Genomic DNA, 27,577 nt, shown 5'->3' with positions numbered 1-27,577 from the left:
TCAGATAAAGGGAGGAAAAGGGAGTTGGAGATATATAAGCAGCAAAGCAATATTGCAAAGCGCCACCAGTTTTAATGTTATGGGTGATTGTGGGCGTAAGAGGGAACATTTTTTTCTTTATTCTTTATTTTTATTTACAATCTGTTTGTTTAAACAATAAGTAAATTGTATAATTTATATTAAATTAACAGAAATAGCAGTTTTCCAGTGAGCCCTGCTATTATATATAACATCTTTCCTGTTTGTTGAATTTATCTATGAGGGAGATCGAGAATATGATATCTTTTCAGTCTTCTTACTGTTAAACTGTTGTCTACTAGACTTAAGGCTAAATTATTTTCGTGGTTGTGAAGTCTGTCGATATATTTCTTACTAGTTTTATTTATTTCTTCTTTTATGGTTGGAATATTAAGATCTTTATGAATATTTGCATTGGATACGTAAAAAGGAGCATTGACAATTTGTCGCAAAGTTTTTGATTGGTAACGCTGAAGTATCTCAATATTTGAGTTACTAGCAGTTCCCCAGAGCTGTATAGCGTAGGTCCAAACAGGCTTCAGTATGGATTTGTAGAGGCGAATTTTGTTTTCCAAAGTGGTTTCCGATTTTCGACTTATCAACCAGGACATTTTTAGTGTTTTAAGTCTGAGCTGCTGGCATTTTGCTTTAATGTGGTTTTTCCATGTTAATCTGCGGTCGAGATGCAAGCCGAGATACTTCACACAGTTACTTTGTGGAATTGGTGAGCCGTTAAGTGTAACATTTGGGCAGCTACCTTGTCTTAACGAAAAAGTTATTTGGACGGATTTGAGGGAGTTGATTCTAATTTTCCATCTAAGAAACCAGTCTTCAATTAGGCTTAGCTCACACTGCAGGAGTTCAGAAGCTTCAATTCTGGATCTGCTTGTGGCCAGAACGGCTGTATCATCAGCATATGTTGCAACAGTGCAGTTATTTGTAACTGGCATGTCGGCCGTATATAGGGTGTAGAGAATTGGTCCCAAAACGCTTCCTTGTGGGACGCCTGCGTTGATGAGGAAAAGTGTTGATGTGTCGTTTTTCTGTTGCACGTAAAAGCATCATTTAGTCAGATACGACTTGATCAATAAGAAGTACGGAGCAGGTAGCCATTTCTTTATCTTGTACAATAAGCCATTGTGCCAGACTCGATCGAACGCTTGTTGAACATCAAGGAATGCAGCTGTGCAGTATTTTTTGTTTTCAAATGCAGATACTACATCATTAATGACCCTGTGACATTGCTCAGGGGTCCCATGACCTCTCCTGAATCCGAATTGGTATTCAGGAATGATGGAAAGTTCGTCCAAAATTGGCAAGGAGGGAACGTGACCACATTTTTTTTAAGTCAGTCAATGTATTTGCGAGAGTCAAAAATTTTAACTAAAATGTAACTAAATTTCTTGCTAGCCTTAAAACTGAAGAAGCCAACGTTTTGGGCTGTTTGTGGGCGTTAGAGTGGGCGTGGCATATTCGGTAACATATAAAGTTAAGGAATCTAAATCTCAACTCTCTAGCTCTTATATGTAGTTTCCTAGATCACAGCGTTCACACGAACAGACGGTCAGTCGGACAAACGGACATGGCTAGATCGACTCGGCTAGTGATCCTGAACAAGAATATATATACTTTATAGGGTCCGAAACACTTTCTTTTACCTGATACATATTTTTCCCCGAATACACTCTTTTATTCTAAGAATATCCATGGCATTCACAAGCTACACAAGCAGAAGACATTTCTTCTTACGACTATTTAAGGACTGGTATTCAACCATACAAAACGCCGTCCAAAACAAAAAAACTCCATATAAAACAAAGGCGTAAGCTATAGTCTAAATTATTAAATATCCTTTACTTAGCCAAGGTAAAAGGAAGAAATGCCACCAGCAAAGCGACTTTGTCCGAAATTACAATGCTCCAATAGAGGCGATTACATTATTTGGTCATTACTTTCTAATGAATGGTCCGATTTAAAAAGCTTGTAGCCATTTAGAAATTGTATTAATAAGCAAAATCCCATTTACACTTTTCCAGAATCTTTAAAAATGTTGGCGTTAGATATATATTTTTTAGCGTTATGGGCTTTTGTCGGCTTTAGAGTTGGTGTGGCAAATTTATTTACGCCAATCGACCGGTATTGACGAAACCAATATATTTCTGTTGCAATGTTAGCATCAAAGCATAAGCGCCAGAGTTTTGGACGGCTTCTGGGCGTTAGAGTGAGCGTGGCACATTTGAATAACAGACAGTCTATCATTGGTGCCACAGAAATCACTCCAGCGTTGTCGTGTAAAATATAAATATATGATGCACCCTCGTATACATAGTGTAGAATTTTGGCGAGAGCCGACTTTTGTTTTGTTAATATTATCGCAACATTTATACCGACTTGCTGTATTGCAGTATAGCTGTCACATTATGGTATTTTATAAAATAACAGTAGGAAACAAATTTTACGACGGTTTCGCCGATTTTATGTTGTAAGCAGTAACTGCTATTCACGTCAACTGTTATTGGATAGCGGATGGTGGATGTCCTCTGCGGAAATCAGACTTAAATAATTGTCAGAAATTTTATATGTTTTACAGGAATGGAGTCTGTGGGAAGAGACTTATAGGAACAAAAAACAAGAAAGAACGGTATAGTCGGTACCTCGACTATCAGCCATTTACCATTTACTCAACTAAATGGAGATATGAAAGCAGCAAAGCGAGATTAAAATGCGCCACCTACCGGCGGTAGACAGATTTAATTTTTTTTTTTGGCTCAATCGATAGGTATTGACGAGACCAATACATTTCAGCTAAAATTTTTTATCTAGCATGAAAATTTTGGGCGTCACAGGTTTGGGCGGTTTGTGGGCGTTAAATTGGGCGTGGCAAACTTTTTTAGGTCAATCGATAGGTATTAATGAGAACAATACATTTCAGTTAAAAGCCTGCTTTAAGAACACAGTCAATTTTTGTTTGGATCAAAACATATCAGCAAATAATTTTCTGTTAGATCCATTAGATTAATTTTTTTTTAAATTACCTGTGTTATGACGTAGATTCTTTAATTTATTTCCTTTCTTTTGTTTGAATAGATTATTTTGTCCGCAGTGAATTGTAAATAATAATTAAGAAAACATATTTATAGACGTTCTTCAGTAAATAAAGTGTTTTCGTGCCTTTATCATCACCCATTACGTTCAATAAAATCAGCTCGCTTCTGAATTTGATTTCGATTCAGATTTCAGCCCTCTTACTGGGACTTTTTTTTTGGGGGGGTTTTGTTGGCGGTCATGACGTCTAATATATTTTTTAACGTCATGATTCTCGGCCAAACAATGGCGTAGCAGCTACCAAAGGCTCTAAAATGCTTGTGTTTATCTGTACATGGTTATATCAATCAAATGGCGATAAGTCAGCTCGGACAGCTGCTCGACTCCAATACACCTAAAATATTAGACAATTTTGGACAGTTTAATGCTAACAGAAGGGTTGATTACACAGGACCACAAAATTGAACTTTGTGAGATTTCCACGAACCATTTCTAGTTTTCCAAGATATTTGGGTGCTCCTGAGTAAAAGTCCCATAGAAACCTTTTTTTTCCATCACCTACAGGTTCCGCGGTATAGCTAAAAATACCAAAAACCAATGTTTGCTGACATTTTGAATTATATGGCCCACATAATTGGACATATCTTCAATATTTTTGCTGAAATACTTTCTCAATACATGACGGTATTTCTAAAAAAAGTCCCCATCTAGAACCATTATCCATGTCTTTGGAATTTAATGCAAAGTTGAAGCTCCCAAAATTTTCACTATTTCTCTGATGGGAAACCGCCGCTAAAAAATAAATCGTAAGTGGAGGTAATTTGTGATTCGGATGTGTCAATTTTTTTCAGAATAAATTTTATTTTATTTTTTATATCAATATCTATCGAAAGTTGCCAAAGGTTGATTAAATCAGACCATTAGTTAGTTAGTTAAATTGGTTATTTCTGGCCTTTCAAAAAATATAAAAAACGTGTTTATCACTGTGGACGGCAATACACGTAGGGGTGAAGCGTACAGGGAGAGAGTGCGAGGCGACTACTATACATACACGATGAAATTAAAGTCTGCTGTGATAATCCGATCAGAACAAGTGATATACCAATCGAAATGTAACTAAAGGGATTGCATACCAAGTGTAAAAGTGAAAAATAGGGAAATTGGAGGTTTTGGGTCGTTGTTGAAATTGCCAGCGTCGAATGACTCCTCATTTGTTTAAATCCGATGCTCCGTTATTCCAAAAACTAAATTTTGAGGCTGTTTTTAAAATGCCATTTTTTGTCCCTTTTTTTGTGGATATGGTAGATCCCGTTATGGTTTTAGAGACCTGAATTCTAGATTATGGCATTAATATATTTAATTACATTCGAAACCTTAAATCAATTGACATTCCACAACTATTGATACCTAACATCATGGCATCGGCTAAAGAGAGTGCGAAAGGGATGGAGATATGTTTGCTTGTGGCTAGCGCCACCTAGCGCAACCAAGTCTATAACACCAACTACCCCATAGTGCTCATAGCGGCTTGGTGGCCTATTAGTGAAAACAGCTGATTTGCTGCATGTGGTGTACAATCTCGACTGAATTTGAAAAATATTAATACCGAATAAATATTTGATAACTTTATATTAAGTGGTCCATTTTCAATCATTTCAATTTCATTCAATCAAAACAAACTCACATTTTTGTTATGGTCGATTGTGGGCGTTAGAGTGGACGTGGCACCCTGCCGAAACCCGCCCTGAGCAGGAAGCCCTAGAATCTGCATGCCAAATCCCAACAATCTAGCTTTTATAGTTGGCGATATCTCAGCGTTCATACGGACAGACGGACATGGCTAGATCGACCGGCTAGTGATCCTGATCAAGAATATGTAAACTTTATGGGGTCGGAAACGCATTCTTCTACCCTTTGCATACTTTCTGCGAAATCTAGTAAACCGTTTTACTCTACGAGTAAGGGGTATAATTATCGGTTGGAAGATGTTGAACGATAAAACTGCAATCTTCGTAAGGGTTCAGTATAATTAACTTTCATGCAAAAAACTATGCAAGTCCAATTGGTGGGCAAAATTTTGATTCGATGTTTTCAAGAAAGCCGTTTTGCTAGAGTTACTAACACATTTGGATACACCCGCTAGTTTGGCGGGAAATCAAAAGAAGCTTGATTTGTTTTGGAACTTGGAACTATAGAGCCTTAAGATTCCTTGGCTTTTAATATATCATCAAAATCACCTTTATCGAGGTTAAAATAAAGTGACGATCTCGCTACAATAAAAAATTAGCTAGATGATTTAACATTTGTATAAGTACAAACGAAATAATATGTGGAAGACTTCTGGTCGTGGTATTGAGGTACACTAGATTAAAATCTAACAATGTGAAATTAATTGACTTTTTAATATCAAACAAAAATACTTCTTAACGAGGTAAAAATCTAGTGACAATCGCACCTCTAACATACAAATGTTCTGACATCAACTATCGTGGCGAAAATATATTATACAGTTCACCAAAAAAATACACTTTCTAAATTTTGACACGTAAACCTAGAGGTTGGACATTTCCTGACAGCAACGTTTCAGGGGGCTTGTGAGTATTCCCCACTTATTCTGCACTCAATATCTCCTTTTCCTAGCGGGTAAACCCAATGCGATTACCACATTTTTTCGGCCAATGGGTTTAACGAAATAAATAGTGAATATTTATGAAGCTAAAGTAGGAGAAGGACCAAGGAGAAGGAGCAGGAAATACTATTAAAGGAGGAGGAGAAGCAGAGTGGGTGGAGGGGAGATAGAAAAGAGGAAATAAAATCTGGCCATATAACCAGCAACCTGCACCAACCGACATTACTTGACTAGACGTACTAGAGAGATATCTTGGTAAAACCGTCAATACGAAGCTACTCCACTGCCTCTGTCGACGTTACCGCCGCTGCTTCTGCCGACGCTACCGCCGACGTCGCTGTTTATTATTAAGACGGGCGCGAGCGGGTCGCAGTTAATTAGTTGTTCGATACAATTCTAGCCAAGCGGTTTGCTGGAGCTTGCCAGCAACACGAATTAGGTACCGAGAACGGAAGTCCGAAAATTCGAAAACCGAAACACTGAAAGTTTGAATTTCCGCTAGCAAAACGAATTCGAGCGCTCCGGTGCGCATACGCCGTGTGTGTTCCCCATTCTACAACAAGGTTTACAAATAAATTATAAAATCGGCTAAAGTGCCGCTAGCACGTGCATTATCCCAAATTGTTTTTTATTTTTTACGTTTCGTCGCCGTTTGTTTTTGTTCTTTTTTAACACTTAATATTTGAAATGGTTAAAACTGCCTTTTTGGCCCTATTCCTAATAATTTGTGGATGCCTTTTAAGGGATACTCAAGCGGAAGGTGAGTGTGGGAAGATAGAGTTGGTGGTCAGCAAATGTTGTATTCTAGGAAATATGAGCTATACACTTTTAAAATGTCGTGGCATAGATGTGCATCACTTAATTTTTAAAAAAAAAGGAAAACATAATCCCATATATATTCTTGATCAGGATCACTTGCCAAGTCGATCTAGCCATGTCCGTCCGTCGGTATGAACGCTGAGATCTCGGAACTATAAGGAATAGAATTTTGGGAGTTGGCATGCAGATTCTTGGGCTTCCAGCGCAGCCGGTCGTCAGTCGGACGGACGGACAGACTGACGGACAAATGGACGGACGGACTGATGGACATGGCTAGTTCGACTCGTCTAGTGATGGTAATCAAGAATATATATCTGAAACGTATCCTTCATTGGATTGCAAACTCCTGATTGAAATCATTATATCCTCAACAAGGGTATAACAATTATAAATTCGGTATTTTTTGACATATTAACTTTTACTCTTGGGAATATAATTTTAATATTTTGGAATTTCAAAAAAAAATTTTAAAAAGTCGGATGACGGATATAGTGCCATAGGAACGATCGGATAATTAATGTCAAAATACAGTAGAAAATTGAAATGAAACATTATCTTCAAATTTCTGTGATTAGTTTTTAGTTTTAAAAAAATCGGAACGCTCTGTACATACAATTCTCCCAAGGGAAAGAATTTAGCTTTACTGTTTTATTTGAAAAATCAAGCAAGAAAGTGCAGCTTTTATAATGAGCTTGGATGCTAAATTTAAATATAACAAGGAAGAACGCTATAGTCGAGTACCTCGACTATCAGATACCCGTTACTCAGCTAAAGGGACCAAAGGGAAATGGAGATATGCAAGCAGCAAATCGAGATTTAAATACGCCACCTACCGGCAGTAGACAGATTTAAGCGTTATGGGCGTTAGAGTGGGCGTGGCAAAATTTTTTTTGGATCAATCGATAGGTATTGACGAGACCAATACATTTCAGATAAAAATTTTATCTAGCATGAAAACTGTGGCCGTCACAGGTTTGGGCGGTTTGTGGGCGTTAGAGTGGGCGTGGCAATTTTTTTTTCGGGTCACTCGATAGGTATTGAAGAGAAGATTACATTTATGTTAAAGTTTTTATTCTAGCATCAAAACTGTAGGAGCCACAGTTTTGGGCGGTTTGTGGGCGTAAGAGTGGGCGTGGCACATTGCTGAAACAAACTTGCGCTGCGTAAGAAGCTCAGGAATCTGCACACCAAATCTCAATAGCCTAGCTCCCATAGTTTCCGAGATCTCAGCGTTCATCCGGACGGACAGACAGACGGACAGACGGACAGACGGACAGACGGACAGACGGACAGACGGACATGGCTAGATCGACTCGGCTAGTGATCCTGATCAAGAATATATATACTTTATGGGGTCGGAAACGCTTCCTTCTGCCTGTTACATACTTTCCGACGAATCTAGTATACCCTTTTACTCTACGAGTAACGGGTATAAAAACCAGTTGGCCCAATTTTGGAAAAACATTCTACTTATAAATGTTGTTACTAATAATTATGGTAAAAATAATACTTAAAATAAATTACAGCTTGAAACAACCAGAACAAAATTTATAAGGAAACTAGGGTAATAAATCATTCCAATATTATAGTTAAACTAGACGGTCGTTTACTCTTAAATTAGAAATGTTTCTCACTTATTTGAGTGACTTTTCGGCTCTTCACTAGTCCAATGGCTTTAGACCCTAGTCTAATCATTAGCCACTCGCTTATCTAGACTTCCTGTCGCCCAAAAGCGGTTCAGTTCGCACTTATTTACTGGACGTATGGAACGATTCGATCGATCAATAATGTAGCACTTATTCACCGACGGCAAATGGATGCTTCCTTAGCAATTACATTTGTAGGTTCGTTTTTCTATTTTCAAGGATGATCCACCTGGTGTGTGGGTGGTGGTTTGCATCAGTGGCGTGCTCCCTTATCGAGGAACCCAGAGTAAATTGAAGTGAGTTACCCGCGATTTGAGGCCGAGTTCTGTGGAAAAACGCGATCGTAATAGTCAGCACAGATATAGTTTTTTTTGTGGCCGGCCACTATCTAGTGTTCCGGTCATTTAAATTGTACCGAGTCCATTATCACCACAAGCCAATTTCACTAAAAATTCTTGATTACGCGTTATGGGCCGAAACGACCAAGAAACCCGATTGTTTTTCACTTATCTAGGTGCTCTGATTTTTTCAATCAACTCAATCTGATTGGAAATTTTTCCATTGGCAACATTTCAGCAGAGATTTTTAAAGAAGCTCTGATTAAATATATCACAAAATGTATGATCGGCCTCCTAAATTAATATCTTTAAATAATAACAATATTTATTTTTTTAACGCCTACAAAACTTTAGTGGGTAGTGTTTTGTCGCTCGTCCCGTTTTTTTTGTGTCTTTCTAAATATTGAGATTTGGCTATGTAGTATTTTCTTAAATAATGAATTAATGACATTTTTATCTTCTTAATGAGTGTCATACTTCCGTTACGAAACGTATTATCAATAATACATATGGGTTCTCTGGAAAACCGGCAACTCAAAAAAAAAGGAAATCTACATTTTCCGTCATTTTTCACGTAGTAGTGTACGTCAAATCTTCCACAAAAAGTTTGTCTTGAGGGTTATCGCATGTTGGGTTGCCGCCCTTTATTTCGGCCGAAAATCTTTCAGAAAGTACAACATTTAAACGAGTCAACCGGTTTTTATGCAACCTTCCTTCCTTTTTTGTGCAAAACATGTCAAATATACAGAAAAAACAATTTGTTAGTAATAATTTAAAAACATACTTTAAAAATGTTTTTAAATATTAGCAAATTATGCCTTCTTCGATTTTTTTAACAAAATCTTATGATCCTGTAAACGATGTTTTGGGTTTTTTCGGACCCCTAGTTTTCGGTTTATACAGGTTTTAGCAGGTTGATGCACACCAATGTGGACGTAGTGACGAAGCGCACCGGGAGAGTGTGCGCAGGTGTCTACTATATATAGCCGCAGAATTGAAAATCTGCTGTCTGATAGTAATGAATGATGCACCAATCGAAAGGTATCGCAAAAACTAAGAAGATTGCATATCAAGACTTTAGAAATTTGTTTGGGAGAAAAAGCGGTGAAAGTGTAAAAGTGAAAATTTAGAAAATTGAAGCTGTTGGGTCTGGTGGGGATAAATGCTCCCGGCTATAAACCTAGTTCTAGACTTACTGAGAATACAAACAACAAGAGTTTGGGGAACTTATCAAAATGAAAATATTTGTCCCTATGTTTGTGGGATTGTATGAATCCCTTTTTGGTTTAGGGTCTTTGGGACTATATATGTGTATTAAAATGCTCGAAATAGAAAACTTTTGTTCTACAACTTTTGGAAAGACCCGCTCGCTTGGCGGGAAATCCAAAAAAAATAGCTAGATTTTAAAGTCTTATAGTTTCGAAACAACTAATGCTACAGATTCGTACTATATGTCGCTGAAAAGGTAGTATGATTTGCTAGTCACGTTACCCTTACTAAAATATTCTCAGTACAATGGATTTAAAGTTATTTCTAAAAGTTTTTGTTTTTAACCACTTTTTAGCTATTTTCTCAAAGTTGATTCGAACGATTTTTAAATAAATTTCAAACTATACAATCCCTGAGATTCCTCAAGTGTTGATATATAACACTTTTTTTCATAAAAATTACCGTTTAAAAGATATTGAGCGATAAAGTTAAAAATTTTTTATCTATCATGAAAATTGTGGGCGCCACAGGCTTGGGCGGTTTGTGGGCGCTAGAGTGGGCGTGCCATATTCGCGTAGCAAATTTGCGCTGCGTACAAGGCTACGGAATCGAAATCTGAAGTCCCAATTCTCTAACCTCGATAGTTTCTTAGATATCCGCGTTCATATTTACGATTTTTTAAAGTTTGTGGGCGGTTTGTGGGTGTTAAAGTGGGCGGGGCAAGCATGTGCAAAATGTTTTCATTCGGCACGCCACAATAGAATACACCTTTGTATTCAAGAAGCTGTAATATTTTGATGAAGCGGGCAGAATAAAATCATTTTAGAAAGTGTATTTATTTAGTCGGATGTAGACTTGAAGATATCAGCAAATAGGCGAAACGAAATTGAAACCAAAAGAAGAAATTTTTGTCAGACTGTGTGCTAGAAAAATATTATAACTTCGTATAATTTCATTAATATTAAAAAAAAACACATATTTGAATTGTAATACCCTATAAATATTTTTTTGTTTTTACTTTTTAGCATGAGGGGGGATCTATCACCCATATACAATTTTTAATAAATGTGTCCGTATGACTGTAATAGCTAGAATGTTGGGCTTAAGCATGCAGATTCATGGGCTTCCTGCAAACCGCAAGTTTGTTTCAGCAGGGTGACACGCCCACTATAATGCTCACAAGCGCCCATAAGGCTAAAACCCGTCTAGCGCCCACGTTTTTAAATATTTTTTTTTCCTATTATCATTACCCATCTATATGCCAAAATCTACTGTGATCGTCCGATCGTTACGAGCGATACATCATCAATAGAAAGGTATCGCAAAAACTAAAAGGAGTGCATACAAAAAAAAAATAATTGCTTGGGAGAAACATTCGACACGCTTTATCAGAATCGTACAGCTAAACATAGGCATATTGAATTGCAGCGTGCCGAATGTAAAAAATTTAGAAAGTGTATTTTTTTAGTAGATCGTATAATACAATTCGTCACAAAAGTTGATATCAGAACTTTTTTTTGTTGAAAGTGCGATCGTCACTAGATTTTTACCTCGTTAAGAGGTGTTTTTGTTCATATATTCATACAGCAAATCGGCTTTTTAAGAAATTTCATTAACGCAAACTTGGTTTCACGTTATGTGGCGTGTAACTGAAATCTCATAAACAGCCGATAGGAATGAACGATAGGTGGCGCTTTTGTGTGGTGTGCAATCACGTACTCTTTTAAGCTGAATAACGTGTATCTAATAGTCAAGGGCGTCGACTATAGCGTTTTCTCTTGTTTGTTATTATAATTATCAAGCGTCACAAACCTAGTTCGACTCTTTTTTACAATGATACCTTTTACAATTTAAAGCTTGGCAGCCGTTATTTATTAACTTCACTCCTTCCTGACACTTCTTTCCAGTTACCTTACAAAACTAGAAAATAAGTTTCCGACAAACATTCAAGTAACGCAATATGTTCTCCTCCCGTTGTTACCCACTTCACGATGATAAATTTGTCTGTTCATGATCTTGATCTTAACGTGGGCACAATCATCGCCATAATCGGCTTGGATAATAAAAATCGGCGCTTAGAGACAGCTCTAAACGATTTAAACGATAGCAGGGCCCGTCCAGGTGATTCCCAGATTCTTGGGAAACGCTAATATCATCCCAAAACCCAGAGCCCAGAGATCTATAAATACGATGCCCACATTTGATGCCATATGCGATGTGATTCATATGCTTACTTGGTGTTTGGTAATTCCGAATTGCGATTTTCGTTAGAACGATGAAAAGAAATTTGTGGGTCTGGTGATGTAGGAGGTTGGCTGCACTTAAACCACAGATCAAATTTGGGAAGTGCCAGGCGGGGACTTTTCGCGGAGCTATAATTGTCCACATAGACCAGTAATTACAGTCGTTTTCTGACAGCCCCATTTTCTTGTTGCCGATCTTGAGTTCGAGTTTAAGCATTACTATCTATTTATTTTTATTCAGCTATTTGTGTAGTGCTGCTCGGTATTGTTTTGTTTTGCTTGCGCAAACAAGTAAACAAGATCGTCTGTTAACGTGAGGCAACTCCATGCAACATGGGTCCAAAGCACTTAGTTTCTCCAGATTTCAAGACTCATCCGCACAAACAAATATTCATATATACTATACACACATAACGTTGACATCCACATTTAAGAGAAAGAAGAAAGAGATTCTTCTCAATTTAAAATCAATAATCGTTGATTATCGATCTTTCCTAAAGTTAGTTTACAAAGTAAATAAACACTGCAAGATTAATCTAGAGTAGAGAATTACAAATTTGTTCTGTTCCATAAACCGTCATTCTCATGCGTTTTGTTACCACTCCCTTTTCATGCCATGGCTATTCGCTTGCTACTTATGTGTTTCTACACAAATCGGAAGTTTTCTTTAGGTAAGTTGCACATAACATTTATGAATTTCTGTTCTGTACAAATACCCTCATCTTAATAAACATTTGCGCAAGCAAAAAATTTTTTCCCATTTTTACAGTTCTTAAAGCTTGTACATTATCTGAGAACAAATTATAAACATCAGTACACAATTTTTTTAATTTTGGGATATTCAATATTTATACCCGTTTCCCGTAGTTTAAATATTCATTCGACATAGGACAACTGGGAGCGCACCAATAAATCGTGTTTACCATTTTAAAACTCTTGTTTGGACCCTCGCTTTGAGGTAATTGGAACAAAGAAGAACGTGTTGATTACTGATTACAAAACCGGCGGAACGCCTTGGTATCTTGATGTTCCACAATTGATCGAATCGGTGGGCGGTGCCTACAGGTCTGGGGCTTCCCATAATTGCCGATTTAGCCCTGAACGAGAGCTTTCGGCTCTCAGCGAAATTTTCCCAATTTCCGCAAGCCGGCCGGCTCTCAGGAACAAAACATGACTTTGACTGGACTTTCAACTTAACTCGAGATTGGGTTTTCCAATACATCTCATAAGCTTTGCGCTGCACCCAAAGAAACGTTTTCCATTAATTCAAATTCCCCATTATTTGTATTTACCCTACACGTATGGAACTTTTTATAATCATTTGATTTCTACCTTTAAAAAAAAATTCGCTTCTTAGAACTTAGTTTAACCAAAAATTTAAATACTATTTACTTTCTGTGCTGTATAAAACGTAGGTCAAATGTGTTAGTCGGTATAAGTAGAGAAATATTGAAATACTAATATAATGTTTTCTATTTTGCTAATCGTATGATTGGATACCCCACTTTTAGCGAAATAGTTATGTCGACCATAACGTTACACTACAAAAGTTAGAAATTATAGGCATCAATTAATTAAAATCGAACAAGACTTTAAACAACCGGCATTTATTCCTTTTGAATATTCAATACTTAAAACTTAACGGTCGAAGAAAAAGCTATTACTTTTAATTGAAATTAAAGTGCTTCAAGCAACCGCTTTGCCGCTTTCGGCAAAGAAAATTTCGTTGAATTTTATATTTCTCTAAGATCGCCGTGCAAAAGGTGTCCCAACAGACCTCTCCCCTATAAAACTCTAAACATTTATGTAAAACAAGTGAATTATTATAAGCATATTTTATTTTTTACGTAATTATAAGATTTTAAAACATCCTATTCGTCTTTATTTTCTTACCCTGTTGAACATGATTAAAAATATTATTTCTTTGCATTCCCATTTTAAGTTCAAATTAGTTTTCCCAATTTATTTCAAGTGTTTCCACTTCAAAGTGGCAGCTGCCAACAAGTTCAATAAACTTGTTTGTCTGCTGAGCTCGGCTCGATTCGGGCTTTTGGCCGTAATACTCGTAGACACGTTCTGTGAATGCGACTGCTACTACGTCTAAATGCATTCCAGATGCAATGCCAAGTTAGTTTTTTAGTCGGCCAAGAATTTTCTTCTCGGCGGGAGGCGTCATGGATGCCCGTGATTGTAAATGTGAATTTGACCCACTGAGTTTGAGTGCAGAGAGTATGTAAGATCGCCCAATGTTTGCTTTATGTTATTTGCCTTTGTTTTTCCCGCCGCAATTGTCTGCCATGTTTTAATTCTCCACCTGGCGATTGCAGGTGGAAAACAATAAAACAATTATTGCTCTTGTCGCGGGATGTTGCTGCCGTGCAGCCGTCGATGTTGCTGCTATGCAGCTGCCAGAATTCTTGGCACGCAATATACAAAAGTAGAAAAAAATAAAAAGCCAAAACAATGGCCAAGTGATGAAGATCCATTGAGCGTTGCTGAAGCATCGAGTTCATCTGGAAAATCGGGTCAAGAGGTTGCACCCGCTGTGTGGAACTTGGTCAATAAAAACAGCACAAAAAATAATAATAAAAAAAGCGAGTGAAAACGAAACAGAAAATTATGACTGACATTGGTAATTAATTTACTGTTCGGGGGGTGTAAAACTGATAACGCTCTAGACCTAGACGGAGTCCTCGCCCTTCCTCAAGATAAAGAAACCCCCGGTCGGGAATCATAAAACAATCGCACAAAGCCAGACAAACATAAACAAATCATCAGCCGAATGCCCATGACTGTAGCACTTATTTCGGGTCGCCAATGCAATTTTTTCAACGCCAAGGAAAATAACAAACAGCAAGTTACAAATAACAATGTTGTAAAAAATGTTCAATCAAAATCGAGCAGAGGCATAATTAAACTGATCCAACTTAATTGCGCGCACGGCTGTATAATTGATTTTTTGACCACGAATATAAATGTAATGTTTTTTGTTTTTTTGAGCGTTTCGCGCGAACTACAGAAAATATTATGAAATCATAATAGTCGGGAACTTGGAATGAGTAACTCTAAAGCCAATAAATGCTATCTGAAACAAACGTAGATAAGTCCACTTCCACGGAATGATAGATACTTAGTTCCGACATTAAAGAAAGTAAAATTTATAATAACATTAGAATTAAATATAAGAAAAAAACCTCACACAAGTTCATTTTATTTTTTAGGATGTAAGTAAGAAAACAAGAGTACAATACGACCAAGAACAAGTCTGCTTGATTCCAGTATTTTTTGTCACCTTTTTAGGTACAAGTGTTCTGAAAATCAACCGTAATGTATGCCTGACTTCGTGTTCTAAGAACCCATCGTTCTCGATCTTGTTTATTGAGAAGCAGCAATCTCGGCATCAACACCATCTTATTATTGGTTGTGGAAATAAATAAGAGAGTTCAAAAATAAGAGAGAGATTTTCTCTCTGAAAATTTTCGGGAACCTTCCGAAGTATACTTCGGCTTTCGTAAAATGTTCATTTTTTAGACTTTTGGCATAGGCATAAGTGAAAGAAATGGAGCGCGCAGAGAACGACACGTAGCTTAAGGGCTGATGGAAGACTTAAATATTTTTAATGCACTGCTTTTCCTCGAACGTGCTCAAAATAAACATTGAAATATCCCAGTGTAATGACGTATATGATTAACAAGAATTAAAAACATGATGTTTCTATACCCTTGCGGGTCGTTCCCGTGGGAGCATTGTATGTACAGAGATTTCCGATTATTAGAAAACAAAAAACTATATATAAAAATCTTAAGATAATGTTCCATATCAATTTACTACCATGTATGTTTATCGAAAACGATATATAACGGTCTACGTATTATTTTGACATTAATTATCCGTTTGTTCCTATGACAGCTATTTGACAAAGTGGTCCGATTTGATTTAAATTTTATTCGAAATTTTGAAATATTAAAATAATTATGTTCCCAAGAATGAAAATTTATATGTCAAAAAACACCGAAGCTATCTTTTTTCTACATATTTAAAAAAATATTTTTTTGATCATTCCTATGGGAGCCGTAGTTGTTGTCCGATTCGGCTCGTTTTGATTTATATACTACCTGCCATGCAAATAAGACTTTTTTGGAAGGTTTCATCCCGATTGCCTTAAAACTGAGAGACTAAATTGCGTAGAAACGGACAGACGGTCAGACGGACATGGCTAGATCCACTCGTCCAGTGAAGCTGGTCAAGAATATATTCACTTTATGGGGTCGGAGACGACTCCGTCACTGCGTTGCAAACTTCTGACTGAAATCATTATACCCTCTGCAAGGGTATTTATGGAAGCGTTTCTAACCCTTTTTTTATGTTTACATCAGGGGGCTATCCAAGTCGATCTAGTCTGACCGTATCATCCAAAATTCTCAAAATTCTGTGGCCTGATAATATCTTGTCAATATCCTCTTATTTGGTCAACAGAAAAACGGGTACCAATTAGCCGAGGCATTCGACCACACCCTTCCTTCTTGTTTTCATTTAATGCATCGTTATCTTGTCGTTAAGCGAATTCTTCATTAATATAAAAAGGACAGGGAGATATGTATGTCAAGAACCCGATGTAAATTTATGTGTTAACTTCTCATGGTTTTTCTTTCAAGCAGCAATTGGCAATGGAAGCAATTTTCTGGAAATCTCACTGCGGTATTTTGACGAGCAGCTTCTCCTGGATATTCTGCCACGTGCCACGTGTCCTGGAGAGGATGAGGGATCTCCGATGGACGAGTTCGCCGACCTTTTTACGGGTGAGTTCATTTCCGGTTAGTGCAGAGATAACCGTTATCCAATGGTGACCCAAATGGGCCGAATGTGTGCGCACTGTAAATAGATTCCGTATTAAACTTGAACTTGTCCGTGGACGATGCCTGTCGTCTGCTATACGCACTATCCGGTGCTTTGGCTCAATGTCTTTTCCTGATCTAGCGCTATCAGCTGCCGCGATAAAGAGCAATTCAATGGCAAATAAATCAGGCAGACCGCATAGTCTGTTTATAGAGTCGTCATCATATACAGTACCCACTGGAGTTACGGACAAACGGACACGGGACAGAGCACTTGGGGATCGCTTTCTTATCACTAGCAATAGCATACTTGAGCACTTACAGCTCAGATGGTGATATCTCCGGGGAATGGGTCTAGATTTCAATAGCAACCGCGATAAGATTTCGTCTTTTTTAGGGGTCCCAAGCCGTACACAAAGCAGTTCTTTCGGGTCTAAATTTAGGAAATGACTCGGATCGATCGCCTATCTAATCCACTGCTCGTTGCTAGGTGAATTATATTGGATCTGTGAAGAGTGCGGAAGCTCCTTGTGAGTGGATATTTCTATGCAAAAATAGGGTGCCTTAAGCGTCCATCAATCATGCGCAGCGTTGACATTAAAACGCGTTTATGCACCGCTTTTAAAGTTTACAGTCTTTTTCCATGCCAAATGCAACGCTTTCAGACTTTTATTTAGGTTTTGTTTTTAAAAACACATATTTGTAAACCGACTCGGCTCAAGAAGTATATACGTATCAAGCCAAATAGGCTCTTAAATATAATAGTTAAACGTTAAATTATAATACATTCCGTTTCCGACCCTATAAAGTACATATATTCGTGGTCAGAATAAGTAGCCGAGTCGATCGACCTATTCATGTTCGTCTGTCTGTGTTTCCGTCAGATTATGACCAATCTGACTATTCCGCATGAAAACTACATTTATACAGAAGGGGGGTATACAGGTATGACATTAGTTTTTCTGAAAGTTTCAAAACGTTTTTCTGAAGAGGCGACCGGGGAAACGAGTTACATTGTACCTGAAAACCTACTTTAACTGTCTGGGTGGCGATCACAATATTTGACAACAATGCAAATGAAAGCAGTTCTACAATAATTTACTGGTCAAAATCATCACTCTGTCGACTGCGACTCCGACAGAGCAGACGGCAACATCGACAGAACCAACGCTCTCACCAACCCTCTCTCTCTCTCTCGATCTCTCTCTTTATACCATAATGATTTCAGTCAAAAGTTTGCAACGCAGTAAAGGAGACGTTTCCAAACCCATAAAGTATATATGTATATTCTTGATCAGCATCACTAGACGAGTTGATCTAGCCATATCGTCTGCCCGTCTATCCGTTTCTATGCAAACTAGTCTCTCAGTTTTAAAGCTATCAGGATGAAACCTTCCCAAAAGGCTTATTTCTATTTGTACAGGAAGTATATATGTCGGAACGACCCGGATCGGACAACTGTATCCTAAAGCTCCCACAGGAATGATTAAACAAATATTTTTAAAAAAACATAAAAAAATTATAACTTCGGTGTTTTTTGACAAAAAAAACTTATTTTTTTGTGATTATCATTATTTAAATATTTCAGATTTTCGAATAAAATTTAAAACAAATCGCACGGCTTTATCGCATAACACAGGAACGATCGGATAATTAATGTCAAAATATTACATAGACCATTATATTTCGTTTTCGGCAAACATACACGGCAGTAAATTAAAAGAAAAATACATTATCTTAAAATTTTTGTAACTGGATTTTAGTTTTTTAAAAATCAGTAGGCCCTGTACATACAATGGTCCCAAAGGAACGACCTGCGAGGGTACAGAAACTTCGGCGTGCCAAAGTTAGCTTCCTTTCTTGTTTTTTATTGATAAAAGGACTTACTATTGTTAAAACCAAACTATTTTTCTCACAAAATCACTGATAATATATTTTTAGGCGATTACTACTTCCAAAAATGCGTTGAACGACTACTACAGCTCTATAAGCTATGTCGAGTAAAATTGAGTTTCTTAATTTTAACAAGAGAAAACGCTATAGTCGACGGCCTCGACTATCAGATACCCGTTACTTAGCTAAGAGGGAGTGCATGATCGCACACCACACAAAAACGCCAGCTAGCGTTCATTCATTCCTATCGAACCCTATTGAACTTGCTAATTATTTATTATTAGTTGGATATATATTTTTAATAAATAAAAAAACAAAAAACATAAATACAACAAAATTAAAAAATTAAATTTTAAAAAATTTTTACATCGTTTTTAGAGTTATTGGCATTTTTGGGCGTTAGAGTGGGCGTGGCACCCTGCTGAATCAAACCTGCGTTACGCAGGAAGCTCAAGAATCTGCATGCTTAATCCTATCACAAGTTATTGAAATCGGACCAGTCATTAAAAAGTTACAAACAAATAATAATCTATATTTTACAATTAAATCGAGATTGCACACCACATGCAGAAAATAAGCTGTTTTCATTAATACGCTACCAATACGCTAGGGGCGATAAAGGCTAGTTGGCGCTGTAGGCCAAATGGCGCAATAGAAGAACAAGATAGGTGGTGCCAAGCGCTAGGTGTGTTAGTGAAAAAAGTTGCTTTAAGCCAGTGGTCGGCAGCGGCCTATCTAGTGAGCATAGGGAAGTGTTCTGCCCATCCTCTGCTCGCTCACGTATAACGTACATGTTCGTGTGACTTCGGCATGGGTCTTCGGGTCATTTTTTTCTCAACTTCGGGGCGCTTTTTTGTTGCTGCGGCAGAGGATCTCAGTGCAAAGCAGAGAAACGTCTCGCTTCAGCACGCCGCGCGCAAACTTCGTGTTTGTTACACTCACACTAATGCAAGGCAAACTTGTGATGGTATGTGTGTGCCGACCACTGCTTTAAGCATATCTTCATCCCTTTTGCACTGCCTTAAGCTGATTAAGGGGTATCTAACAGTCGAGGCCATCGACTATAGCGTTTTCTCTTGTTATACCCATTAGTGATAGAGTAAAAGGGTATACTAGATTCGTCAGAAAGTATATAACAGATAGAAGGAAGCGTTTCCGACCCTATAAAGTATATATATTCTTGATCAGGATCACTAGCCGAGTCGATCTAGTCATGTCTGTCTGTCTGTCTGTCCGTATTAACGCTGAGATCTCGGAAACTATAAGAGCTAGAGTGTTGGGACTTGACATGTAAGCGAAAGTTTGATTCAGCAGGGTCCAACGCCCACAAGCCGTCCAAAACTGCGGCGCCCACAGTTTTCATACTAGAAACAAAATTTTAACTGAATTGTATTGTCCTTATCAATACCTATCTATTGACTCAAAAAAAGTTTGCCACGCCCACATTAACGCTCACATCCCGCCCACAAACTTCAAAAAATCGTAAATATGATCGCGAATATCTCGGAAACTATCGAATAGAGAGAATTGGGATTTCAGATTTGGATTCCGTAGCTTTGTACGCAGCGCAAGTTTGTTACACGAATATGCCACGCCCACTCTAACGCCCACAGGCCGCCCCAAACCTGTGGCGCCCACAGTTTTCATGGAAAAATAAATTGTAACTGAAATATATTAGTCTCATCATGACTTATTGATTAACTGTGGAGGTCACAGTTTTCATTCTAAAAAAATGTTAACTGAAATGTATTTGTTTCGTCAATAACTATCGATTAACCAAAAACATGATTGCCATGGCTGCCCACTCTAACGCCCATAACGCTTAAATATGTCTGACGCCCACATAACCATATATTGATCTCGCTTTGCAGATTTCATACTCCATCTCCCTTTGCTCCCTTGAGCACAACTCATTAGTGACATATTTTGTTTATAATTTAATATTTTGTGAATTAATAATAATATAATATATATAATATATATAATAATTGTAATAATAATAATATTTTGTAAAGTAAAGTGAAAACCGGAGCACGCCTGTATAAAATGGCAGTTCTGTTTACTTATGCTGTAATACTTATATAAGGTATTGTAATTAGCATTAAAATCAATACATATACATTCCCGTTGTAGAATCATTATTTTAGGAATTTTAATGAATTATGTGTTGTTAGGCATCGGAAATTTGACCTACAACGTGTTTTTAGTTTTTGAGCTTCTAGAAATTATTTTTTACAACAAATTTTGTCTTTAGTTTTCAATGAAAATCTTCTACATTTTTCCCATTTATTTAAAAATTTTCGCCACCAAAAATGTATCTGCATATTTGAACCAATGGTCGATACGCATCTTATAGCTCTTAATTAATGTTCGACTATATCGACCCGGCTCGTGATCCTGGCCAAGAATATATGTATATTCTTTATGGGGTCGGAAAAGCTTCCGTCTACTTCTTACTGTTCTTACTGTGGGCAAAAATGAAGGTGCATTTGTTTATAAAATGAAATATCTTTATGTATTATTCTAAATCCTCCGTCGAATTTTTGCCGAATTGTTAACGAAGAACGAGTAAAATGTGAGCCGGTGCATTACCGTAATGCAAAAACCAAGAATTGTTGTTGCCCATAATTCTGGTCTTTTTTGAGGAATTTCTTCACGCAAACGACTCATAACGCTCAAGTAATATTCCGTATTAGCAGTTTGGCCGGCTAAAAGAAATTCATTCATTTCACACCATGAAAATCGAAAAAAAAAATTCACCCTTTCACAGTTCAGTGTTTATACAATCTTAACAGAATAACGGGTATCTGATAGTCGAAGTACTCGACTTTAAAGTTATTTTATTTATAGTAAATACCCATATTTTTCCTTCAATCTCTAGTGGAACAACTCCGTCAGGGGTGGGTGGTGCTTCACGTCTTCGCCGCAGTTTACTTCTTCATCCTACTGGCCATCATCTGCAACGACTACTTCCTGCCGACGGTGGAGTGCATCTGCGAGGACTTGCACCTATCAAAGGACGTGGCAGCGGCCACTTTCATGGCCACGGCTACTTCCATGCCCGAGTTCTTCACGAACACGATCAGTACGCTGATCTTAGAGTCGGATATGGGCCTTGGGACAATCATCGGTTCGCTAATGTTTAACACACTGGGCGTGGCTGGATTGGCCGCACTCGCCATCGATAAGGTAAGGAGCAGAGATAGGCATAGACACGAAAATACAAATTTTCATCTTACGGGTAAAATTATTTTGAACACAGTCAAGTTCGGTCAAACACGGCGCTTTCTTTTTATTAACTCTTACATGTTACCGATACCCGCTACTCACCTAAAGGGATCGCAAGGAAGATGGAGATATGCACTTTTTCCGAGACTACCTGGAGTCCCTAGTGGCGATTGCATTATTTGGTCATAGTTTTATAATGAACTGTCCGACTTAAGCAATTTTTAGACAGGTATATGATATTAATCACTAGTGCTCGCTGTCAAAAAAAACTTCGTTCGCCTTTGTCTTGCTCCCTGCTCAACCGATGAGAGAGTTTGTTCGTTCGGTCGGGTCATGTGTTGACTTGAGACCCTTTCCTTCGTAAGCACTCGCCATAAGGCCTTTTAAGCTTATATGTGTGTTTCTCGTATAGCTAGTTGAACATGTTTGTTAGTATGAGCTTGTACATGTGTTTCTCATATAGCTCGGTATAAAATTTCTTGGGAAGCCTTAATGATTTGCAGAGTCATTCTTTTTTCACATTTCTGGATGGAATTCAGACAGTGCAAGAGTGGAAAGAAGATAATGTTTTAGATAAACTGTCAAACCTATACGTGAATGGAAATTGAAAATTTTCATTTGGCTTATCGTCGGTTACCATTAACAACCAACATAAAGGATTTTTACGGCGACTTCATACACCCAGAAAAAAATCCGTTCGAAACGTTCAAAAATCAAGACCAAACGTTGTCAAAATGTGCGTGAGCCCGTTTGTTGACAGTTCATGAACGGTCGTTCGTAAAATGTGACCGAAACTTTAGGTCGGGTTCCGAACGAATGGTGTCAGTTTAAGAACATTTCGGGCTTAACCTGAGAACATAAAAATCTAAAAAAAAACGAGGTTTGTGTACACGCTAGACTTTCTGGACGCCTGGTAGAGATTTATTTAATTTCCCACATTATGTTTTGTTATTTGCTAGAATTCAATGTATGTTGGATATTTTGCTGAAGACAAAGAATTTATTAATTAATAGAAGTACATATAAACATTAGAAATAGTATTTTAATAAAACTTACAATTCACAACCGTCTTCTTGCGGACTCGAACCTGTGCTACCATGTGTCGGAGGCGGACGCTCTAGCAGCTGGACCACCGAGCCAATTTTTCGAGTGCGAACAATCGGGACACTAGACCTACATACATGTTTTTATGAACGATGTTGATAATTTATCGATTTCGATAGACTTTAACGCGTCTATCGCAGCTTTTTCATGAACGGCGTTCGATATCTGAGAACATTTTTCGCAATTTGCAACAGTGGCGGATCTAGGGTTGCTGGCGCCCGGGACAAAGCGAAAAATTCCGCCCCCTCCCTATTTGCTGTACGAATAACATTAGGAGTATTTAAAGTGTAAATAGGTTATTAATTATTAAAAGCTTATATGTTTGAAGAATTGTATTTCATATCGATTCTTTTGTCAGTTACATTATTATTTGTGTTTTTGCAAGACAAAAAAATATTATAATATTAGTATAAAGTATAATATAATATTATAATAAAGTATACTTTTAGAATATAACTTTTCTGGCCTTGATTGCCGCAAATTCAGAAATAATATCATTGTAGTCGAGTGATGCTGCTACTTCATTTTCGATAGGAAAATATGAATTCTCGAAACATATATTGCTAGTCGGACTCGATTTAGCGCCTCTTAGATTTGGCACCCGGGGCGCTTGCCCCTTTCGCCCCCCCCTAGATCCGCCACTGATTTGCAACCAAGTTGTTCGTCGGTAGAAATTGTTACCAACACCGTTCGATTTTCGTGAACAAACGTTCGAAATGTGAGAACTAAAAATGGAGAACGGATTGTTCGCATTTCATGAAAAATGTTCTTGATTTTTTTCGTTCTTTTTTTTCTGGGTGTATTTAGTCACCACATTTCACTGAAGTAGGAAAAGTGGTGCTAGCCACACCTGCATCACAAGTATCGGGGAAGAGGTAATTTTCGTTGCCTAATTTTTATCCTTAGTATAAGACGCACTTTTTAAAGTGCCTTTTTTTTAGTATAACGTATAAATTTATTTTTACGTCGATCAACCAATTTAATGACTATAATACGTTGTGTATAAAGAGAAACAGTTAACATGAATAACAGAATGGTGGTTAACAATTTTTGTAACAATTGATCCAAAACCAAGAAAGGAAGTTAACTTCGGCAAGCCACAGTTTGTATACCCTTGCAGTTATAATTATTAAATTTATTTCGAAGTTCTTAGAAATGCAAAAGATAGATAAAAAGATATAAAGACAAGATAGTATAAGATAATATGTCAAAAAACACCGAAGCCATAATTTGTTTCATATTATATTTCCACCAATTTTCCGATCGTTCCTATGGCAGGTATATGATATAGTTTTTAATAAAATTAAATTCGAAATTCAGAACTAATTAAAAAATGTTATTTCCAAATAACATCCACACCAAAGATATAATTAAAAAATAAAATTTCTATTATTCCTGTGGGAGCTATATGTTATAGTTGTCCGATCAGGCTGGTTCCGACTTACCTGGAAAAAAAGAAATCTTTTGGGAAAGTTTCGGCCCGATAGCTTTAAAACTAGGAGACTAGTTTGCGTAGAAACGGACAGACAGACGGACATGGCTAGATCGACCAGCCTTCAGTTCAGTCTTCTTCTAATCGTTGGGTGGGCCAAGGAAGCTGCTAGGTAATTGCTGTGAGCTGTAAGGCGTTCGTTGTACCGACTCGAGTGCCGGTTAATCTGCTCCCTGACAGAGGGAGGAGGTCATTTGCTAGGGCGTCGTTCGTGTCATACCACGACGCATCTGCAATCATCTGCTGCGCCCGGTTTCGGTCCCTTTGGACTTTCATAACGTTCGAGTCTGAAGCCATGCTCCATAATTGCATGCAATAAGTCATCGAGGGCACCACAACTGATTTAAACAGCAACACTTCGTTGCCAGGGCTGAGCTAGCTCGTTGGCTTAAGCAACCAGTTGAGCTTCCCAAGCTTAGCACGACATGTGAGCCGCTTGTCTAGGATCAAACTTAAGTTCTGCGCCTGAGGTGATTGTGGGATGGTGATATCGTGAGAAAACATGTCCTCTCTAAGTAAAAAAGAAGTGTTGCGACTTACCTCCATTTATTTATATTCTACTTATTTGCCCACTTGCCGTACGAGTCAAGAAATTCCTGGGTGATCCTTGACGCTTCGATTCGGCAGGAGGAGTTCCCAAGAAAACAGTGTCGTCAGCGTATGGGGCCAGAAGCATGCCCGGCTCATTAGGACACGGTAGATCAGTAGTAAACAGGGTATACAAAACAGGTCCCAAAACGTTTCCCAGATGAACGTCAGCTCGAACTATACTAATGCTTGATATTTTATCTTCTCACCTGGACCATAAAACTTCAACCAAGCAGGTATGATTTTAATGAAAGAAATTGGCCAGTCGGGAGTAGGGACTTCAACTTATGAGCTTCCTTAACGTCGAGGAAAATAGCAGAGCTGTATTGTGTGTTTTCAAAAGCATTTAAAATATGCTGGACAACTCGGTGTTCTTGCTCTGGGGTCCCATGATGATGCCTAAAACCTAACAGGTGTTCGGGAATGGTATCCTGCACGCTTCTCACTCCTATGATTCTACTAATAAATATTCATTCGAATATTTTAGAGAATGTGGGTATAAAGCTTATAGGTCGGTATGACTCGACAAGGTTCTCTGGTTTTCCTGGCCTTGGTATCATCGTTATCATCAAGTGTTGGATACGTAGCATTGAGCTAAACAAGAGAACAAGCAACACGATTCCCTTTTTAGGCAAAGCCTTGGCGATTCTGCTATCAATGCCATCAAAGCCCGGCGCTTTCCTAGGATGTAGCTTTTGAATATGGAGAAAAACTTCCTCTGGACTAACGTGTTGGATCGGTAAAGCATCCGGGGAAGGGGCATTAAGGAAGGCAAGTGTTTCTTCAACATCCTCGCGGCCCGCGAGTTCAAATGGCTGAAAGCGATTCTCAAGTTCTTCCGCAAAAGCTAAAGAAATGTCTGAGTCGAACCTGCACCATGTATCGTCAGATTTCTTAATGGGGATCTTTTGGAGAGGCTGCCGTTTCATATTCCGTGTACGGCTTGGAGAAGTCAGCATTGGTGAGCATCTCATCAAAATATTTTCGTTTGGATTCATACAAAAACGTTTTAAGATCGTCTTCAGCACGACGATATGCGCTTTTGTCGACTGGATCTTGAGATCTCATTTATCACGACTTAGGGATCGGTTTAAACTTACTAAGTCCCTAATCTCAGGTTTTAAAAAAGCCTGTGGTGGAGTGGAGGGGCTTGAGACTTGTCCACAGGTTAAGGACTCGGCAGCGATGTGGATGGTCCGGACAAATAGCTCGACAGCGTCGTTGATGGCGTCAGGAGAGCTGAACACCATATTGACGTTAACAAGCCGGTTTACTGCTTCTTGGAAGCGTATGATGTGAGACTTACGGGAAATCTTAAGCGCAAAGACTCATAATTTTACAAGTAATGGGATGTGTCGGCAACGGGTTTAAGTTGAGCTCCCATACAAAAAGGATGATGTCGATCAATACCACCGGTATCAATCATTTGGACACACTACAAATTATTGTAACGCAGTGAAGTAGACGTTTCCGACCCCATAAAGTATATATATTCTTAATCAGCATCACTACACCCAGAAAAAAAAGAACGAAAAAAATCAAGAACATTTTTCATGAAATGCAAACAATCCGTTCTCCATTTTTAGTTCTCACATTTGGAACGTTTGTTCACGAAAATCGAACGGTGTTGGTACAATTTCTACCGACGAACAACTTGGTTCCAAATTGCGAAAAATGTTCTCAGATATCGAACGCCGTTCATGAAAAAGCTGCGATAGACGCGTTAAAGTCTATCGAAATCGATAATTTTTCGCCACATGGTTGATGTTTGTTTATTGCACCCAGAAAAAAAAGAACGAAAAAAATCAAGAACATTTTTCATAATTTGACGCAATCCGTTCGCTAAGTTCCGTTCATAAGAAACGAACGCCGCGTGGTCAAATCATGAACATTTAGGTGTAATTGTAAACGCTTCACTGAAAAATGCCTTGACAGTAAATGGGGAGAACGCTGTTCTTAAATTATCAACACCGTTCATAAAAACATGTATGTAGGTCTAGTGTCCCGATTTTCCGCACTCGAAAAATTCGCTCGGTGGACCAGCTGCTAGAGCGTCCGCCTCCGACACATGGTAGCACAGGTTCGAGTCCGCGAGAAGACGGTTGTGAATTGTAAGTTTTATTATTATTTCTAATGTTTATATGTATGTACTTCTATTATTAATCAAACAAAAACACCTCTTAACGAGGTAAAAAGTAGTGGCGAAAGCGCTCTTAACAAAAATTTCTGATATCAACAATTGTGACGAAAAATGATATTACATTTGATAAAATAAATAAACTATATTAAATTTATGATTTCGGCCCGCAACAGTACATTTTTATTTACCTACACGTAAATTTTCTGCTGTACATAAATTTAATATAGTTTATTTATTTTATCGAATGTAATATCATTTTTCGTCACAATTGTTGATATCAGAAATTTTTGTTAAGAGCGCTTTCGCCACTACTTTTTACCTCGTTAAGAGGTGTTTTTGTTTGATATCAG

General features: G+C 37.9%; 1 protein-coding gene and 1 long non-coding RNA gene across 8 annotated transcripts in view; one reads left to right on the top strand and one right to left on the bottom strand.

The window, feature by feature from the left end:
- Nucleotides 1-6,058: 6,058 nt before the first annotated feature.
- The window catches only part of LOC108005659 (sodium/potassium/calcium exchanger 4), a 34,029-nt gene continuing 12,510 nt past the window's right edge, over nucleotides 6,059-27,577 (top strand). Inside the window, exons 1-3 of one of the 7 annotated variants that reach the window (XM_036820009.3) lie at nucleotides 6,059-6,452; nucleotides 16,603-16,746; nucleotides 21,557-21,864. In XM_036820009.3, coding sequence (XP_036675904.2) covers nucleotides 6,380-6,452; nucleotides 16,603-16,746; nucleotides 21,557-21,864 — 525 coding nt within the window. In that variant the 5' untranslated portion in view covers nucleotides 6,059-6,379. Of the gene's footprint in view, nucleotides 6,453-12,548; nucleotides 12,619-14,106; nucleotides 14,177-15,637; nucleotides 15,696-16,602; nucleotides 16,747-21,556; nucleotides 21,865-27,577 lie in introns of those variants that run through there. The other 6 variants (XM_017068978.4, XM_036820010.3, XM_036820011.3 and 3 more) reach the window with 6 other exon arrangements.
- Nucleotides 16,492-17,017, bottom strand: LOC136117381 (uncharacterized). Its single transcript, XR_010654950.2, has 2 exons — nucleotides 16,887-17,017; nucleotides 16,492-16,819 (listed from the first exon to the last, which is right to left on the bottom strand). It is a non-coding gene; the product is annotated as an uncharacterized lncRNA (long non-coding RNA).

Source organism: Drosophila suzukii, chromosome X (genome assembly GCF_043229965.1).
Source record: "Drosophila suzukii chromosome X, CBGP_Dsuzu_IsoJpt1.0, whole genome shotgun sequence".
Taxonomy (NCBI): Eukaryota; Metazoa; Arthropoda; class Insecta; order Diptera; family Drosophilidae; genus Drosophila; species Drosophila suzukii.
This window is presented reverse-complemented; position numbering and strand designations above follow the sequence as displayed.